We start from the raw sequence: 20,646 nt of genomic DNA, 5'->3' as shown, positions 1-20,646 counted from the left end.
CAGACGGCTCCTGGACAAGTAATAAATCGCTGAACTTACTACTGGACTCTAACTTTCCTGGTAGTTCTCTAACCGAAACTTGCAACAATCATATTAGTTCAAGTTCCAATACAACATATCCCCAATGGGCTCTCGACAGCTTCAAACCATTTAAATCTGCAGGACCAGATAGAATAATACCAGCCGAACTACAAAAATCTTCAGACATTTTTGCACCAATCCTTGAGGCAATTTTTTCTAGCTATCTTTACCTGGTCCATGTTCCCTCGGCATGGAGAGAAGTTAAAGTTGTTTTCATACCCAAAGCAGGTAAATGCTCGCAAGTCAATCGAAAGATCTACGACCTATGATTATTCCTTTTTAAGACATTTAATATTCAATTAGGGGCAAGTATTGATACAAGACTTCTGTTCTTCGTCTCCACATGTCTACTGTAAAGTTAAATCAGTGGAAACAGCGTTACACACCTTAGTACGCACCATCATATATTCCCTGCATCATAAAGAGTTGACTATGGTTGCTTTCCTTGACATCAAAGGTGCCTTTAACATACATCTTCAATCACATCTGCACTAACATCTCTTAACGTAGAGTGTTCGCTTGTTTAATGCTGACTAGCAGAATAATTAACTCAAATCTAGGCAGCTCTAGGCAGCTATGCGGACGATATTGCTATAGCATTTCAGGAAAGCATCTTAACACCTTAAAAGAACTCTTACAATCAACTTAAGTAACACGGTGATGTGTCCTTTTAGTTTAATGTGGACAGTTAGAAGAAGTGTTATCACGTTCAAGCCATTTTAAACACTGTGAAAGCTTTAGAAAAAACAGGAAAGAACTTACACATTACACATACATTAGTTTTAAATTTTTGCATATTAAAATGGGATTAAAAAACAGAGCTGGGAAAAATTCCACTTTTTTAATATGGAATGGAACAATTTCCATACTTTACAGTACTTCCAAAACGGAACTAAGCATCAAGCTATTTCATGGAAGTGGGAGTAGTAAAGATCATTTTTTGTTTTCATAAAATCTTTTTTTTTATAAAAATATCGATAAAACAACGAGAGATAGGTTTTTCCTACTCATGATGGAAAAGAATATTGTTTGTTTCTTAATAGTTTCATAAAACTATTTAAGCTTTCATCTCTGCAATAGGTCTTTGAACTCGGTAATTAAAATAACATATTTATTTATTATGTTTTATTAGGCTCTTTTGGTCTTTTTGTTTTTGGAATGCGAATAAATAAAAAACTTTATTAAGAATTCCTTACTTCTTCAGGGGATTTTTTTGTTCTTTATTCAATACTTGTATTAAATCACATTATAATTGTTAAAAACTCCGTATTGCATCCTCCCGACATCACTGACACAAATTTGAAATAAATAACAAATACTGTTCTGGAATGGATTTATTATTACTATAATTTATTATGTCAACACTTTATTTTGTATTCATTTTTCTTTTTTTTAATTTTTTGTTTGGTTAATTTTTCATTTGTAAATTTTTAGTTTCATTTGCCAAACATTTCCAATAATACCCTATGTTTGTATTGTAATCAGTTATAATGCTCTTAATCGTTTTGTTTGTTTAAACTTTGGTGATAAGTTAATCTCTACAATTGCTTTACATTGTACCTCCGTTGCTGCAGAAGATTTCAATGTACTTTTGCATAAATTCGAGCTCTTCTGCAATCAACCACCATCGAGATCACATCGATTTTTCATAGTCCACATTTTGTCTTGGTCAATGTACAAAAGTAAAAAAAATAAAATTGTAATTGAGTTTGAAATTTGAACAATTTTGTATTGCTGATCAAATACAATATAAAATAAAACAAGCAAAAAAAAAAAATATTAAACTAGACGAGAAATACATTTATATCACAGCTTAATTTTCAGGTACTTGATGTTAAAGTCTTTAACCTTTCTGTATCAACGATACAACGAAGGCTAAAGCATGCTGGACTTTTTGGGCGCAGTGCGGAAACCATTTCTACGACCCCAAAACAAGATCAAACGGTTGGAATGGGCCAAAACCCATAAGGACTGGACAGATGAAGACTTCAACAGAGTCTTATGGAGCGATGAGTCCAAGTTCGCAGAGTGTACGTCAGGCGCAGTGCTGAACCGAAGATGCTACCAGACTGATTGGTCCCAACTGTAAAGCATGGAGGCGGTTCAGTAAGAGTGTGGGGATGTTTTTCCTTCAAAGGAGTAGGAGATCTAACACGAGTGATCGGAAGAATGGATAAAGAAGTCTTTAAAACTATATTGGAATAATATTCCACAATAAAAAATACAAAACCGTGTAAGAAGATTGCCCAGTATTGTAAAAAAAATTATTGAATTTAAAGGAGTGTTTTTTGATGAAAACTCAGTTTAGAGCTTTTAATGGTTTTTTAAATAAATAATTTATGTTTAGTACAAAACTAGTTTATATTTGTCTTTCATTTACAACTAGACATGCTCTTCACTTTTTTCACATATTAACTTTTTTACTAAAACTTGTAAAGTTGAAGTTTTGATTATTATTGTAACCAACAAATACTGAAACAACAAACAAACGCACTTTTTAATTATTATTATCGCATATTCGTTCTGGGTGAGTAAGATTTAAACTTATTATAATATTTACATAAACACATTTATATACAATATGCGTATATATGTATGTATGCACTTTTTAATGCATTTCCCTACGAATAACATGGAAGCAAGAAAATTAAAGTGTTCACAGCACGCAAAGTAAATACTTTAAATTAAAATACATATTTTTTATTAATATACAATTTTAATCGTCCAAATAACAATAAAGAAAAAAAAATATTGCAAAACTGGTCAAAATTCACAATGATTGAATAAAAACAAAAATAAGAAAAGTATAATGCTGCAATCAATTTGGCGAACATAATATTATGTACACATAAAAGTAAAACACTCCAGTTTTGTTGATTAGGCTCGTTTTTTTGTTTAAACAAACTTTTTCTTTGAACCGTAGAAACTCATTGATAGATGTGATGGCGATTTTAAGACCTCTAAATTCTATCCCAAATACAAGGAGAACTAAGAATTTTGTGGACTGCACTTATTCACCGGTTATAGCTGTCAGTAAAATCCATCAGTAGAATTTTAGTTTTTGAACATGTTACAGATTTATTTCTACCAAAAGATTGAGTATTTTTTTTCAAAAAGAAACAATGCATTTAAAGTTTTATTTAATTTATAAATCCATTTTAATTTTTTTAATGAAGACATTTCATTTTACTGAACAGCTGACTGCCAAAAAACATCCATTTCGTTTTACTGTTGGTGTTCCAATTTTTTACTGTTCATTAAAAATTTTACTGATGAAAGGAACAGTAAAACAATTGTCTAAGGCACGAAGCTCGATGTTATGATCGAAAGAAAACAACATTTAATGACGTACATTTACTGATTGCTATAAACGCTCATCAGTAAAACATTTCAGATTCCTCCAGTTTCAAATTTTACTGATGGATTTTACTGATAGCTATAACCGACTATTTAGATGGAGATGAGCCAATGATTTGACTTAAATGAAAAACATTTGCTGTTGACTAAATCCGGCCACAAAGCATCAAAATGATGCATTCTCCGAAGATGACAGGGAAATTAAATGAGAGTTTACGCAAGATAATGAACCGAATGAACAAAACACTTATTGGAGGGCCCATCACAGTTATTTATTTTTAAAATAATGGAATATCTCTAGGGTGATTTAAAAGAAACTCCAAAAACAAGCACATCTTAAAAACACATAGTTAAAAATAAAACAAAAATATGATGGTTAATTTTATTGTGCAGGATGCTATTCTGTTACCAAGAAAAAGGTGTAAGAACCATGTGTTTAAGGGTTAGCAACAGTTTTGATCATTGAATAATACTATTAGTAAAAATACTAATACTCATTCTCAATTGGTTTCCATTACTATTTCCAGGGTAAAAACTTGTTAGATTTTTTATATTTATTTACATTTGTTTAAGTTTAACAATTTAATGAACAGTTGATAGATATATTTTTTAAATGGTTTATAATCTTCCTAATGAACTTTTAATGGCAATATAAGTTTCAAGCAAAAATCTTTCTAATATTTTTTCCATCACTGTAGGTATATGACATTTTCAAGAACCTAAATCCTATGCTGTGTTAAAACAAAACCATTTTTAAAAAAATGATTCAGCGTTTTTTTGTTTTCTTTTATAGCAACTTAAGAATAAGTTTGCCGACTTTGAACTGGTCAGGCTATACAAAAAATGGCCCTTTCGGGAATTTTTTTCCCACAGAATTTTGTTGTTCCCGGGGACTCATTTTTTTTATCGGGAGTTCCCCACGGAATATTTTTCCCTGGGAACAACTTTTATCAACATGAAAATGAAAAAAAAAAATCGAATATTGTTTTCGAAGATGTTATGTGTGTTTAAAGAAAAGACTTTTAAGTATTTTAACTTAATATAAAATAGTTCTTTATTGAACCACAGTAAGTATAAGACTGACTTAGTGTATTCTTAATAGCTATAAATCAATGATATGATAGATTGGGAGTATGCATGTTTGTCTGTATATAAATATGAGTATTAGATAAAGTGTTATACAAAGTTTATACCTTTAAGTTCTACTTTATACAACAGAAGATTTTGACACTTGATTTTGCAATAAAGAAAAAAAAATTATTTATTTTGTGCAGTGCTTAAATTACAAACAAAGTGATAGAATATGCAAAGAATATCATTTTTATTATTAATTGACGAGATAGAACAGACAAGGCGAAATGAGCAGAGAATTATAAGGCAGAGTTTAAGGGATCATTCAAATCCTTTAGAGCTACCAAAACTACTGTAAGTTGAAACATTTGATTGACTTCTACATTTTTGATACCGTTTCTATCTACAGACTCCATCGTTACTATAGAGCTAACAAGCCATTGTTTAAACATTTGATGGATACGCTTTCTGATTCCTTGATAAGTGCGTGTTTGCGTTTCTTTGTGGGTATTAGACAGGAGTGGGAAAAGACCATGAGATTAAAATAAATAAATTGGGTGGCGCAACAGTCCGTTGTGAACCAGGGCCTAGTGACTTACAACTTTCAACCATTCCTGTGTGCGAGTACTGTTGTCAGGAATGGAAGGGACCTACATTTTAGGCCCAATCCGAACGGCTAATTTGAGAAAGCACTTTTTCATGACAAGAATTACTCTTGAAGGATTTGTTAATTCCTCGCAAGAGGCAGTATTCGCGATTTTTTTTTTAAATTAAGACCCCTTGCATGACAGTCCAACGCACTAACCATCATGCCACGGGTACTACCATGAGTTTGGGTTGGATATATCTTCATTTTCAGAAGCCCTTTCAAATGTATTAGATTTCTTTGAGAACAAAATTTGCCCGTTATGGATCAAGGTGCAAATGACTCAAGAAAAAAGGAAAACAAGCTTGAAGTTTTATGAAAAACATATAATTCCTGGAGTAATAGGATGCATAGATGGCACTCATGTTAAAATCATTTCTCCACCAACAAACATACATTTGTATTTTTTCCTTTCGGTAACTGATTTTACTGTAGGCCCAATGAAGTTGAGATCACTTTCAACATTTAAAAAAAAAAATCGATATTTTCCTTAAGTTTATTTGTAGTGATGTCCATTGGCGATGTCTCCGTTTTTTTCCATAAAATTAATTAAAACTTCTATTTGCTTCGAATTTGACCTTAAAAATGGTCGTTTTTACTTATATTAATTTTTTTTAGAAAATAACTTTAATCGTTGTTTATTGTTTTGAATCCCCACGTAAAATGACAGGGAAAAATTCCGAGGGAAAAAGCAAAAGATTTCCCATACAAAAATTGTTCACGATAGGTATTTTTTCTCTCGGAATTTTTCCCTAATTTCGAAAGATGTTCACGATACCTATTTTTCGAATATGGGAAAAAGTTCATGGGAAACACAATTCCCGATGGCCAAAAAAATGTACTTTTGTATTTCTCTGTTTAGAAAATAAGAACCATATGAGTTTTATAGCAATACAAACTACAGTAAAATGCATATGTAAACTGCTTAAACATTATTATTATTTACCTACAATGTTGGTCATAGCTGAAGCAATTTATTCTATTCTTCTGTTTGGTGTATAATTTGTTGTTGTTTTTAAATATATTTGTATTAAACTAACATTTCTGTTTGGCACAAACTAAATCATCTTTTGCAGAAAAATGTAGTCATAGTAAAATAATATTTGTTGTTTAATTTAATTATTGTTTGATAAAACTTTTGTTTTGTATCAACACTCTGCATATCCTTGGCGTACTGGCCAGAAGATCCAATAGAATGGATTGTTATTTTCTTTTACTGGGTCAATCATGCCTTTGTTTGCATTTTTTAATATTTTCTTTTCTGATTCTACATCTGGTTTAATTTAAACTGAATCGCTATAAGTTAATTAAAATTAAAATAATTTTTTTTTTTCAGAAAGCCCTAAACCTATGAAACCTTAATCAAATCGTTCGGAGTGTACTCGCGCTCATCATCGTGAACCACACTAAACAACACTACACCATACCATACCGAAAACGACAGAGACACCGCTATGCCCACGGCATAAATAACAGTAACAGTAATATTTCTTCAAATTATGTAACAAACTCTCCGCGTCTAGAGCCACCGGCGGCGATAACGTAATACCTTTACCGTAGCCGATAGTGCAATCCAAGTCGCTTAAGCTACAGCTTGAGATTAAGAGTAGCAGTCGAGTTCGAGTAGACGCGACGCGACGTCAGCGTCAACGTTCAACGACGACGACTTGCTGGAGCTATCAACCGTGGCGGGGTCGACATCGGCATTAGCATCGCTACTTCGACAACAACACTAAAAACCAAACTAGTCACCAATACACCAACCAGACTCTAACTAGAGCCCAAACTAACCGGTAGTCTCAAGACTGATCTTTTTTTTCTGCAAACACACTTCCTACAGAGCCAAGCTAAGCAAAGCAAAGCAAAACCTAGCAACGTGATGTGAACCACTCACACTTTACTTTAACGAAGTTGGTGAAGTACTACCAAGCAAGGTGCTATAGATTGAACAAGTTTGATAATTTATTTTTTTTGTTATCGAGGCAACGACGACGACGGCGACGACAACGGAGAGCTACGGCCACGGGGCTGTTATGGAATCAAAAAATGTGAAAAAACACATTTTAGAGGAAATACCAGAGTGCAATTAATTTGTTTATAATATTTAACATATATTTTATTTTTTGTATACCTATGTATATGGAGAACTTCATGAAATGTATATATGTATGAGCGGGTGAATGGGAGCAGGGACCTTTAAAATAATTGAGAACAAACAAAAAGAAAGAAAAAAAACAATAAACCCCAAAAATAAAACGCACAATGTCCTTGAAATTATTTTCGTCTACGTACGAATTCGAGTATCTACCTCGAGCTCGAGTTATAGCTGCAGAGAATTGAGAATTTTATTTGCAAATTAATGATCAAACATTCTTACCAATTATTATTTCGGCGTGGCTTTAGCAAAAATTCCTCAATATCACAATTCACATTATAAACAAATTCCTCATCGGACAAACTAAGATTTGTTGCGATTTTTCTCTCCAGTTTAAATTTGTTAACAAGAACGACAGCGACGACGACGACGGACGACGAGCGACGAACCGACGACTTTGCGACTAACTAACCGATAGCGACAGGCAAGGCTATGCAATGCGATACACGCAACTGGAGGGCGAAGGAAAAAGGATTAAAATGGAATTAAATAGTTTTGTTCAAATACAAAATAATATAGTGGCTTTGTATTAATATTTCCTCTTATTATCCGCAACAAAAAAATTAAGGAATAAACAACACGAACTTTTTTATTCTTCCACCATTCTAGATTCTAGTCAGAACTTTTTTTCTTTTTGTTCATTTTCCGTGTGGGTAACATTGAAGTGAGTTGTTGTATTTGTTAGAGGGAGAAGAAAGAGAGAAATACACTTGGTATGCTGTCAAAGGTGGTTGTCAAAAACACATCACTGCCATACGTGAAAAAGTATTAAGATGGCAATAGAATTGATAACACGTTCACATGAATGATTATTTATCCAAATATTCGTGCCCCTTTAAAAATCTTGCATTAAAGTGTTTTGAAAAAAAAATGTTGTGGATTTTTTACCAACAATAAATAATTCTAGATGTTGGGTTAAATTTTGACAATGAGTTAATAAACAAAATAAACAAAGCTTTTATCTTCTACATTAGCTGTCAAAAAGACAGCATTCAATTGAATTAATGTGTAAAAATAAACAAAACGAAAATATTTATTTGAACAATATCAAATTTTGAAATGGATTCGGAGGATTCATTTATGGAAAATGTGGATGAAAAAAAGGAGGCAAAATGTGTATTTCCCTAGGCTGTAGCTATCGATTTTAATGAATTGTTATTATTCAGCGCAACAATCACACCTTCCATCCCTGACAACAGTACTCGCACACAGGAATAGTTGAGAGTTGTCAGTCACTAGACTGTTTCCCTACCCAATTTATTTATTATAATCACACATAGTCCGGTCAAATTAGACCAAAAAATCAGTAAACCCACGACAAATTCAGGGGAAGCTGAAAATTCTTAAAATTGTTTAAATTATAATTATAAACATTGTCTTAAAAGTCCCAACCGATCCCATGTAAGGAAAAAATTTTAGCGGGGTAATAAGGTCCAAAAAATGAGTTTTTCGCGATTTTCTTGAAAACGGTAAGTTTTATCGCAAAATTACCCCAGACATAATTTGTAGATCAGGGAATTTCCTATAAAAAAGGTATCAATAATTTTTTCCCTAAAAGCCACCGCTTCTGAGATATAACGATGCAAAAAATTGCGAGCGTCATAATATGCCTAAGTACCTCACCCATATACTTTCTGTAGCTGTAATGTAAGTAAGAATATGTTTCTGTCGGTGATTTTAAGTTACATTTAAAATATAAAATACTCATGAGTATTATTCTGAGAATATCAGGTATAATGAAACTCGATCCCTTAATACATACAATAGTGTAACCTTGAGGCAACATCTGTCTCTCTGTTCAGTTGTGTGCGTGGCTACGGTCGTATTCCTGTTTTGTCTACCTGCTTAGACAAGTTTTGATATGCATCTTTTGTCAAAAATACTCGAAATAAGAAACAAGTACAATTAGCTTGTCTTCCTCCAACCTCAGTCTCTGCTCATCAACATCTTCTTCGGGTATACTACCAAGTTCAAGTGTGGCTTGGTTATCAACTAAACCCAACAGATTGGGGTTGGAAGTTGGTCGATAATATATTAGAACCAATTCAGACTTTGCTTCAACCTGCGCCGGAAAAATTGCTCAACACTATCTTTTGTAACTGTAAAAAAGGATGCAATGCTAAATGTGGTTGCAAAAAAGTTGGGCTGTTTTGTTCTCTGGCTTGTACGAATTGTCAAGGCCAGTCTTGTTCTAATGTAGAATCACCAACAACAGAGGATTCATTTAATACTGACGAAGAAACATGTGATGCTTCACTTTTAACACAATTCACCTATAGTCAGGATGAAGAAGAAGAAGAAGAAGAAGAAGAAGAAGAAGAAGAGGAAGAAGAAGAAGTGATTGACGATTCCGAATCCGACGAATAAACTATTAATTTCTAAATCTAATCACAACAGACCCGTGGAATAGGCCTATTGGGGAAACCACGTTAAAAAAAACGCGCTAAGTACACTACCTCAGAGGTGGCGTGGAAACGTGTGCGTTTATGACGCTTGCAATTTTTTGCATCGTTATATCTCAGAAGCGATGGCTTTTAGGGAAAAAATTATTGATACCTTTTTTATAGGAAATTCCCTGATCTACAAATTATGTCTGGGGTAATTTTGCGATAAAACTTACCGTTTTCAAGAAAATCGCGAAAAACTCATTTTTTGGACCTTATTACCCCGCTAAAATTTTTTCCTTACATGGGATCGGTTGGGACTTTTAAGACAATGTGTATAATTATAATTTAAACAATTTTAAGAATTTTCAGCTTCCCCTGAATTTGTCGTGGGTCAAATGTCTAAATTGACCGGACTACACATCTGAACACCTGACATATTATGTTTTGTTTGTTGTCAATATGACAATGCAAATCGTGGAGTTTTTTCTAACTTTGCGTTTATAGTTGAGTTTCCTAACAGCAAAACAAAAATTTAAATGGGCGTTAGCCCTTCAACTGATTACTAAAATGGCTATTTGCATGGTGATATATTTAGAGCCCAGTTAAATGTTTAAGCGAGCTTTATGTTTGATTGATAAGGCTAATATAATGGTTTTATTTGAATTTAATAAAGTGATGTCTAAAAAATAAACTGAGGTGAATTTGAAGTCAGACTTAAACTAAGACCACCAATAAGCCAACAACCACAAGGAAAGAAATATTTAATTACCAGTTAAAAAATATTGTTTCAGCTGTTCCTTAAAAAGCCTTTATTGGTCCATAAATTAAATATAACTAAATCCTTAACAAGATTAATTAATTTTGGCAGAATTCAAAATAAAATTTTGAAAATGATAGACGGAAGATCGCTGTAATGTTTCATTTTTTGTTGGTTTACAATGTTCTGTTGAATAAACCAGTTGCATTCCTCGCACTTCCAGGAGCGACCACTAGTTAGAATTCTAGTGCATTCTTAGACGTACTTTGTGACAAATATGGAGATTTTCTTTTAAGTCTCATATTTAAAATGTGGAATGATTTATACTCAACTCTTTTTTTCCCTCCCATTTTGATAGTGAAAACTTTGAGACTAATATGCACTAGGCTTTTGTAAAATTCGACGATTAACTTGCCATGATTGAATCTTACGAGCATTAAAAAGAACGAAAGAGAGGTATTGTCTTACATAACTTCAAATACATTTCGTTATTTTTACGAGTATTTTTTTCTTACAGTGGAGTTAGGGTCTCAACAGAACAACGTTAAAATATTAAGAGATTTAATTGACTCAATCTAGACGCGTCTATATCAAGTTTTTTCCCAGCACTTGGATACACTATAGGATTTGTGGATAGGAAAGTGGTTGGATACATGCAAAATTTACTTTTTGAATGCAAAACAGAAATCATAAAACAAGTTTTTATAGTTTTTCATTAATAATTCACATAACTGCACGGGTTGTCCGGATTTAAACTCCATTTTACAAATTTGTTGATTTGCTTAGAAAATATTTAGTCTCCAAACAGGAGCTTAAATTAAACGTCTTTGCTTAGCAAAAGTACCTTTAATGGCAACACACAAACAAATAAAACTTTGAAAAGTAATTAAAATAGAAACATCGGATTTTCTTCAAAGACTGTCATAGTTAATTTACCCGTTAACTGAACATTTTGATCCTGGTAAAGCACACGAACGAGCATTGCCTGCAAAAAAAATCTACAGAGTTTTAGAGTAAGTGTCTACAAATTTGAGAGCATTAACTCCAATTTTCGGTAGAAATAAAAGCTCTTATAAAGATAAGAGTTTCCTAATATGTTTAAAAGATATTTTAGGCAAGTGACCGCTGCGGCTGGCTTTGATAATTCTGCATCAATTGGGACCGTATGTATTAAATAGCTCTTCGAATATTTTTTCCAGGATTATCTTCGTAGACAAGTGAACCATTATGTTGGTAACAAAATTTACTCGATTTTAAAAAGGTAATCGGATGTAAGTTTACTAACCATAAAATGGAAAAACAAATTAAGTATAAATCACGTGAAAACTGTCAAAATGTAAACTACGAAAAGCTTTCTGCCTTATTGAAAACAACATATCTAAAAAAAGCATCCAATATTTGTCCGTTTTTTTTGGCACATGGTTGACTAGAGTAAAGTTGCCTAGTGGGTTACATGCCTAACGTTACCAAGTTTACATCAAAACTTATACTTGTCACTTCATCTCTTTCTTTATTCTGTAACTTTCTTTGTCTTATCTACAGAACATATGGCCAATGATAAAACAATAATAAACAAGTTATTTTAAAATTTAAATATTTATTTGAAAAACATAAAAAATGCCTCAGGAAATCCGAGTTTTACGCTGTTTCAAATGCAAAATGTATCAAGTAAGATAGAAACATGATATCCATTTAATAACCTTTTTAATTCTTAAATTCACAATATTCAGGTAGACATAGTAAAAAAGGCAAACAAATGGCAATGCAAAATGTGCCAAGAAAAACAAAGCGTTTTTAAAGAATTCTTTCGCGGTTCTGGGGCAGAATGCCGCCTCAAAGTACAGGAGCTTAATTTAAATGTTCACACTCAAAATAATGAGGTCGAAAATGAATTTTTGAGTCTGTTGGACAGAGATGATCTGGATATAGATCAAAAATACTCCATTTACCAAGATCGGAATCTTTCGTACGTTTCACTCTCCCAAACCCGTTTGTTTACATTGTTGTATTTGTAATTTTGACAATTAATCCATGAATAGATGTGAGAACAAACAAAAAAAAAACGATGCCGTGGGCTAGCGGCACTTTGCAAAGCAAAAACAAAATGGGGAGGTTAATATGTTTTTTTCAGGTTTTTCTTTTCACTTTTTTCGATGAAAAAGTCAGTTTTAAGTTTTAATTTTACAGTCATTTTGTTGATAGCGAACCAATGTACTTTTTTGTCTTGAAAAAACATGTTCAACATCACTTTATTGTAATTAATTCACTAATTTAGAATAATCACTACGAAATTCTTCAAATTTCATAATTAACCTCGAATTATTGTATCAAAGATGCGTTCGAAGAACCATCAAATTAAGGGTGCGAGCGCAATTTATTGAATTCTACTAAATTTTCGTTAATGAACGGCCCAAATATTTATTTTGCAATTAAAATCTGTATTAAATTAATTAATCGAAGTATGTAAATAGTTTTCTTCATAATTTAAATTTAGGACTATTTTTCAATTTCATTTTGATTAATAAATATTACATTAAAAAAAAAAAGAGTTATAAGCGAAAACATGCATAACATTCGTGTATTTGCTATCAAACAAAACTATGTAACACATCAAAGGAACATCAATGTTTTAAAAAAATAATCAAAACGGTTATAGCGAACCCGTTTAATGAATGCAGAGCGAATAAAATGCAAATTTTGACATTTATCACAAAATTAAAATGTCAAAAACCGTTCTGAATTTATGCACAACTCATTCAAAAGATCATGTATTCGACTTGAATGTTTATTCTTGACGTACAGAAAATTTTTTTAGTAAATTCCCACAATTTAACGCATAATATAATTTTCATTCATTCCTTAAAAATGTTTAATTACCAAAGTTCAAGTATACTTATTATTGTTTAAGGCATATGTTTAGTAAAAATGCTGCTTATAATGAAAAAATAATAAGAATTGATGAATGAAATTAATTTGAAGTCAATGTCTTCTATTATTCCCGAGACATCGAAAACCGAACATCAATTTTTAACAATTTTCCGTACTTTTTTTGTTGTATATTTTAATTTGTATAAAAAAAAAACGGATTTTTATTAAAAAAAAATGTGTGTCGAATGTCGAAAACAATATTTTCTGTGAGAATAAATTAGTTTGAAGCCTATTTTTTTAATTTTTCTAAAGATATTTGAGTATAACAAATATAAAATACAGCACTAAAAAATCATTAAATATGTATTTGGTCAGTTTTATTTTAAATAATATACATTTACAACATTTATTTGGAATGAAATTAAAAAGCTATACAAATCTTCCAATTTAAGACCATGTCAGCACTTCAGATTCTGTTGGTTTGGATTGTTTAGTTTTTGAACGAGGCCATAAAACATTTAAAAAAAAGCATTTAGATGTGCCTGCAGACTATAATGAAGCATTTTGATGGGCCGGAACACTAAATGTGAGAATGTGTTTGGTTTTTGCATCATTTCACGCACACTTTCTCACATTTAATGTGTCCTTAGCTTGTAGGCAAACCGAAATGTCAGTCTGAGATTCCGATCTTGGTAATGGAGTATTTTTGATATAGATCTTGAAGCTATTGTCAATGAGCATAGTAAGAAAAGTGGTAGTAGTAATGGTCATGGTCAAGAGAATAGTCGAGTGAAATTAAAAGAAAGCAAATGGGCTAAATATATTGATGATGATCTAAGGACTCAATATCACAAAGAAGAAGATTTAGATATAGAGCCCGAAGTACCAGTAAGCAAGTTAAAAAGGAAGGCTAAGAACAGCAAAATTACAGAAAATGATGAATTTCACAGTGCCGAACATCCCAGGCCATCAAAATGGAATAAGTATTTATAGCCAGTGTTTTGTATTGCATTTCTTTTTATTCTTGTTAAATTAAAAATAAAATCATTGTAAATTAATTTGCAATTCTGAATATTTGAAAGTCTCCATCGAAGATTCCGATAACAATCCACAGACTAAAAAAACAAAGTTAGAATCCATTACATTTACATAATTTTTAGAATATTAGAATAGAATTAGAATAAATCTTACCCATTGTCACTTAACTTAATCATATTGCCTTTTCCATGTAATGCCCCTTTTATGTTTAATTGCCTCCCATTGTAGATTCTAAAAAAATCAAGATTAGTGGTGACACAAACAAAAACGCAACATAAACTGTGGAAGAACAAATACTTTGATGTTGGACAAAAAGGACTTAAGTCAGAAGCTGTTCTCATAGATTCAATGAACTAAAGACATTAATAATTATAACCAACATAAAATATAATTGTTTGACTTAAGATCTTTTAATCTAACGCCAAAGAATTGTGTTCTAGTCTTATTTAATTTTTTTCTAAACAAATTATTACGTGCACAGTTTTTGTAGAACTTATTTTGGGCTTGTATTATATTTCTTTTTGTTTTAATATCTTTTTTTTATAACAAGCGCACACTTAAGGCGATATTACTGCCCTTATTATGTAAAGACACAGTGTGACCATAAGGAAGAGGAGAGAGAGGTTGAAAGAGGTTGTTTTATATTCATAAATATTGCAATGGCTGGGAAAAACAGAGTGTGGTAAGGCATTCCACTCGGTTTCTTATTACCCATTGTACAATGCTGTTTAAGTCGGAATTTAATGAGCTTATCATATTTTGTCATTGCAGTTCCACACCGAAGAAGATTGACGTGTGTCTGAAAACGAATATAAAAAGCTAAGAGTACTATCGTTAGCGAAACAATGTATTGGATTAGAAGTTGCAGATAGGAGATCATTAATAAAAATGAGAAAGAGTGTTGGAGATAGAACAGAGCCCTGGGGCACCAGTATTTATTTGTGGTTTTCAGACTTGAACCCATCCCATACTACTTGTATAGAACGATCCGAAAGGTTATTACTAATCCAATGGAGCAGGGATTCGTGAAAACCGAAAGCACGCATTTTCGATAAGAGGGCCTGATGCCAAACCCTATTAAATGCTTTTGAAATATGAAATGCAATAATATTATTTTCTTCAAAACGATGTAAAGATGAACCATGAGATCATCAAAGGACTGTACTGCCGGTCATTAAGAAGCTTTCAGATGGAATAGCTTACGCAGTGGTTTTTCCAGGGTTCAAGAATACTTCTTCAGAACTATAGGGATACCATCTGGACCAGCGGATTTATGTGTGTTAAGATCTTTTAGGACTCTCGCCATAGTACAAGTGCGAAAAAAGATTGGCCCCATAGAATTACTAACGCGCTTGATGACAGGCGGAGTAATAACACTCACTGGCAGCGTTGAATTGGCGGCGAAGTGCCTAACAAAGAGATAAGCTTTCTCTAAAGAACTAACAAATGGAGTGTTATTGACAACGAGCGTAGGAACCGAGGAAGAAGAAGAATTACTCATCTTTTTTACAAATGACCAATAATTTTTACTGTCTTTGGGACATTGCAGTATTTTTTGTCGCAATTGTTTGTCATGTTCTTGGCCCTAATAATCTCCTTACAGCTCGCATCGAACCATGCGTTTTCCTTAGGTCTGATGCTTTTAACCCTATTCGGGATAAAAGTTCTCATTCCCAGGAGAATCAAACTTGTGATCATATCAGCGCTGGCGTCAACGTCACTATCGAGGAAGCATAGTGACCAGCTAAAGATCCTGAAGTAATTGTTGAGACCGTCCCAGTTGGCTTTCTCGTATTGCCAAACGGTTCTCTTAGGAGCTCTTTCTTTAAATGGAGAGTTTTTACACGAGAAATTTGCTGATATGACACAATGGTCAGATGTGCCTAGAGGAGATAGAACACTAATAGTGTACTTAACAGGGTCAGAGGTAAGAAACAAGTCAAGAGTGTTTTCTGCTCGACCTACCACGTCCCATATTCGAGTGGACTCGTTGACCAGCTGAGTTAGGTGGTTCATTTAACTCAGTGAAAATCTCAGCACACACTCCTTTGGATGTTGTCTGGCCCGAATATTGAAGCAATGAAGAATTGTGTAAATTGAAATCGCCCATAACAACGAAATCAGTGCGAAGATAGGACGAAACAATTCTTTGGATGGAATCAGACAAAGCATCAAATTCACGAAAAGTTGATACTCTGCCTAGATTAGGGCTTCAATAAAGGAACTGCCGGACTTATTAGAAAATTCTTAGATGCAGTACTCGGAACTTATTCTTGAAAAGTTTTGTTTTCTTAGTATTACCTTCGCCAGACCTTAAGCCATAACTATGTCTGTTCAAATGTACAACTAAGAGTTAAGTTTTATATAAACACATTGTTTCATCTAAAATGTTGTATTACATTAATAAAAACCTTCAATTCAATTTTGTTTGTCTAAGGTTTGTCCCAAACACGATTAAGTCTACAGTCAGTTGGAAAGTCTATATTTTAAAAAACTCAGAAATTCTGTATTCTCATAAAAATAATCTTAGTTTCTCGTTGTCGCAGACAAAAACACTATCGCTGAATTCAAATAAGTCGATGGAGAATTCTGTTTATATTTTATTGTGCTATTCTGTTAAGTCCACTAAGAAAATTCTCAATTCTCAGTAGTTGTTGTAGAATGTTGCGGAAGGGATTAAGACAAGTCACATAACATATTATATTGCAAACTATACTATGAGCAATTAAGTACATTTTTGCTTATTGGAACAAAAGGATTCCATTAATGAAAATATGAGATTTAATTCAATTTAATGTTTTCTTAAATAACAATGTATGCAAACATTTAAAAAAAACCCTTAAAATTCTGTAAAAAAGATTTCAAATAATTGAAAAAACTTCAAACAAGAGAGTTATGAGATGCTTAAATGATTTAATCTACTTATCGGCCACTTACATGAATAAATAAGCAATCAACATTATGTAAAGGTATTTGTTTAAACTTGAGAATAATAATAATCTTAAAGCAAGAAGCTTGAGAAGGATACAATTGTAAAAAGGCAACATCATGCAAAGGTATTTGTTTAAACTTAAGAATAATAATAACCTCAAAGCAAGAAGCTCGAGAAAGATACATTTGTAAAAAGATAGCAGTTTACCAATGCCTAAGTCGTAAGGCTCCTTCAGGAATTGTTTTTTTAATATGCAGTAAAATTGTCCAAGAACATCCAACAAATACTTTAAAAGTGATGTCTAGGTAGCGTAAAACCGTAAAATATGGCGTTGATCCTAATATCATATACCACATAAATGCTGTGATGGATGACCATGTTAACGTTGACAATCCCCATCATATTAATGTTATAGAAAACCCTATGCATATTTGCTAATTATAAAAAAGGAACCATACTGACTTTACATAGTTGGTCCTTTTCTAAACCATTTTTTGAGAACTCCTAGCCGAGGATCAAACAAAATATAAATTAAACCAAAAAATACCATAATCATAAATATGAACACGAAACTATTCACCTACCGTTATAGTATCCAAAACATTGATAAATATTTCTTGACCTCACCCAACAAATACTTTCATTTATAGATATGTACACATAGTCCAAAAAGTCTCCGTACATCAGCTTTTTTTTTGTTAATTCTAAAATAAGTATTTACTATAACGATGGGCAGGTTCAGACAATATTATCAAAAACAAGAATTTTTAAAATCACAATTTTTTTTTTAATTTAGTAAAAATGTGAAGGTGGAAACTAGATTTTTGTTCAATGTTACCACTTTGGTTTTTACATTTATTCCTAGTATTTTTTTTTTTCAAAAAGAAAAAAACACTAATTTTAGGCTGCTGTACGGAAACTTTTTGGACTAATTTTATTGTGCGAAATATTGTTTAGTGTGGGGTACCAGTCCATAATATTGTGCAATATATTGTTCAATAATATTGATAGTCTAGGGACCGCTTAAGTGTATGTACATATTAAAAGATACGTTACCTCTAAGCTGAAAATAAAATTTCTCAGAACATATATAAATTTTACCTGTAAACATTTAATGAACCATCAATTCCTGGACAAAATATATGCTTTCCGTCACTAGAGCAAGCGATATTGTTTTGAAATGGCAGAGGAATTCGCAAAATAGTTTTCCTATCATCCTGTTGATCGAAAATAAAAAAATAACAATCAACTCAAAAGATTAACTTTAAGTTTGTATTTAAAAAAGGATTCTTACATCGTCCGAGCTAAATAAATCATGGAAAAAAACTTCTCCACTAAGATCACAACTAATCACTAGACGTTTTCCACATATTTCCTTTTTGAATAAACTAGTTACAGAAAACTTATGATTTTTCATAGGAACAATTTCAATATCTGTTTGATAAGCTCTCAAATTTGTATTGTTGCAATGGTACAATGCACCATCGGCGCAACCAACGACAAAATCTGTCAAAGATATCGAAGCTATAGAAGTAAGTTCCACAACTCCATGTGTTGGATTTTTAACCAAGAACCTAAAATTCAAAATAGCATGCAAATGAGTTAAGCTTAAGTAATACATTCTGCAATAAACTTACTCTCTTTCTTTGAGAAACTGGTTCTCAATTGACCATAAGCAAACCCAACCATTGGCATGGCAGGTTAGAACACGGCCAGCACTTGGCCAGTCAAGGCCAGCCACACTGCCGTGTTGAAGGTTTTCACAAAAAATCTCTTCAACATCTCCTTGGTGTTTATTTGTAACAAATTTCCAAATATAAAGATCTCCAGAAACTGTGCTTCCAGCAAAAATATCCTTATAAAAAGGATTAGTCGAAAGAGTCTCTATGCAAGCTTTCGTAGGAATGGTTTTAAGTTCTTGGAATACGACAAATTGGCTTGGCGATATTCTCTTGGGAATGTACACTTTAATACTTTGCTCCACATGTTCACACCAGTCGTCATGGACAGCGCAGGTTGTTAGCACCAAGACTGGGGTATTATTTGTGTAAATTGAAAGCCAAGTGCTCAGGCCTTGATGGTTGTCCTTTGATTTAATTGATATTTTTTGGTACGGTTGAATTTCTAACTCATCTTCATTCTCGTTTGTATTTAGAATCTGTTCACTCGACAGGGGTGTAGGCCCTTTTTGCAGTTCGGATTCGACTAATGGATAAATTCTCTTTAACCACTGCGCCAATTTTTGAACATCAAAATCTACTTTGGGAATAGTGTCCTTTTGTGTTTGGGTCTGAAATGATAACTTTTTCTTTTAACACCTTACTTACTGTTGAGAAAAATAATCTAACCTGTGCATCGCTTTTTTTATTTGTTTCAATCGCTTTATCTAACAATGGAGGCAAAGGATCTGTCCCAGTTGAAGTGTCCCTATACGTAGTTTGTTCTTTACCTTGACTATATGGAAGAAACTCAGTAATTCCAGATGTAAAATCACTTAAATCTTCCATAATTTAGTTTTCGTTTAATTGTTGTGTTGTTGTTTTGATTATTTTAGTGTTATTGTTAAGAAAGAATAGGTACTTAAGAATTTGTTGCTAAGTAACCATTTAAGGCAAAACATTTCCTTCAAAGGAATGCCCAAACTCATATCCTTGGTTCGATTTGTTGATGAGTTGTCTTGGTCGTTCGCCCAGCTAATATTTTAAGTTTGCCGCCTCAAAATGACAAAAAGTTAGAAGATACGTGGAATAAACTGAAGGTTTTTTTTTATATTATACGCGCACTCAAGGGGTTATTAATATCCTTTATACTTTTATATTTAAACACAGTGCGAGCATTAGGAAAATAGGGAAGGAATTAAGAAGAGATACCGGTGCACATTGGGCTTAAAGTTCTGAACATTAAAACGGGAGGGAAAAACAGAGTTGGCCAAAGCATTCCACATCCTCGATGTGCGATTTAAGAAAGAATCTCTATACTTGACAGTACGCCCGAAATTGAGCTCAAGGGTAAACTGATGAACATTCATGGAAGTGGGAGTATTACGGCCGAATCGTTTAAGGGGTGAAATGCAACTGGTTAATTCGACAGAACATTGTTTGTAAAAATATCGATAAAACAACGAAAGGCATGAAATATTACGGCGGTTTTCTAGCGATGTAAATGTTTTGATTATAGTTCTATCGCCTATCATTTTTAAAGCCCTTTTTTTGTATTCTATCCAAGAGATTTAAACTTGTTTTAGGGGCACCTGCCCAGATATGCGAATTATATTCAAGCTACGGATGAAGGCTTTGTAAATTACAGCCAGATCAGAAGGGGTGACAAATTTCTTGCGCCGTCGGAGAAATCCTA

At 32.7% G+C, this 20,646-nt stretch overlaps 2 protein-coding genes across 2 annotated transcripts in view; both read right to left on the bottom strand.

The window, feature by feature from the left end:
- LOC129945138 (coiled-coil domain-containing protein R3HCC1L) overlaps positions 1–9,534 on the bottom strand; it is a 37,790-nt gene extending 28,256 nt beyond the window's left edge. The window contains exons 1-3 of the mRNA XM_056054797.1: positions 9,517–9,534; positions 9,214–9,372; positions 7,533–7,717 (exon numbers count right to left, since the gene is read on the bottom strand). Of these exons, the coding sequence (XP_055910772.1) occupies positions 7,533–7,717; positions 9,214–9,372; positions 9,517–9,534 (362 nt within the window). The remainder of the gene's footprint in view (positions 1–7,532; positions 7,718–9,213; positions 9,373–9,516) is intronic.
- Positions 9,535–14,321: 4,787 nt separating this feature from the next.
- Positions 14,322–19,865, bottom strand: LOC129948242 (uncharacterized). The gene is made up of 6 exons (XM_056059162.1): positions 19,641–19,865; positions 18,930–19,582; positions 18,587–18,866; positions 18,394–18,509; positions 14,514–14,591; positions 14,322–14,437 (listed from the first exon to the last, which is right to left on the bottom strand). Exons 1-6 carry the CDS (start codon positions 19,797–19,799, stop codon positions 14,377–14,379), a joined length of 1,347 nt encoding a protein of 448 aa, XP_055915137.1. The 5' UTR covers positions 19,800–19,865; the 3' UTR covers positions 14,322–14,376.
- Between the last annotated feature and the right edge of the window lie 781 nt (positions 19,866–20,646).

This window comes from Eupeodes corollae, chromosome 2, assembly GCF_945859685.1.
Source record: "Eupeodes corollae chromosome 2, idEupCoro1.1, whole genome shotgun sequence".
Lineage (NCBI taxonomy): Eukaryota > Metazoa > Arthropoda > Insecta > Diptera > Syrphidae > Eupeodes > Eupeodes corollae.
This window is presented reverse-complemented; position numbering and strand designations above follow the sequence as displayed.

Bases quoted from the DNA above. Each gene is read 5' to 3' on its own strand.
- LOC129948242 (XM_056059162.1), bottom strand. From the start codon at position 19,799: ATGGAAGATTTAAGTGATTTTACATCTGGAATTACTGAGTTTCTTCCA. The intron at 18,510-18,586 runs GTAAGAATCCTT...TTCGATCAACAG, and splicing joins ATTTATTTAGCTCGGACGAT to GATGATAGGAAAACTATTTT. The intron at 14,438-14,513 runs GTAAGATTTATT...TTGTTTTTTTAG, and splicing joins ATTAAGTTAAGTGACAATGG to TCTGTGGATTGTTATCGGAA.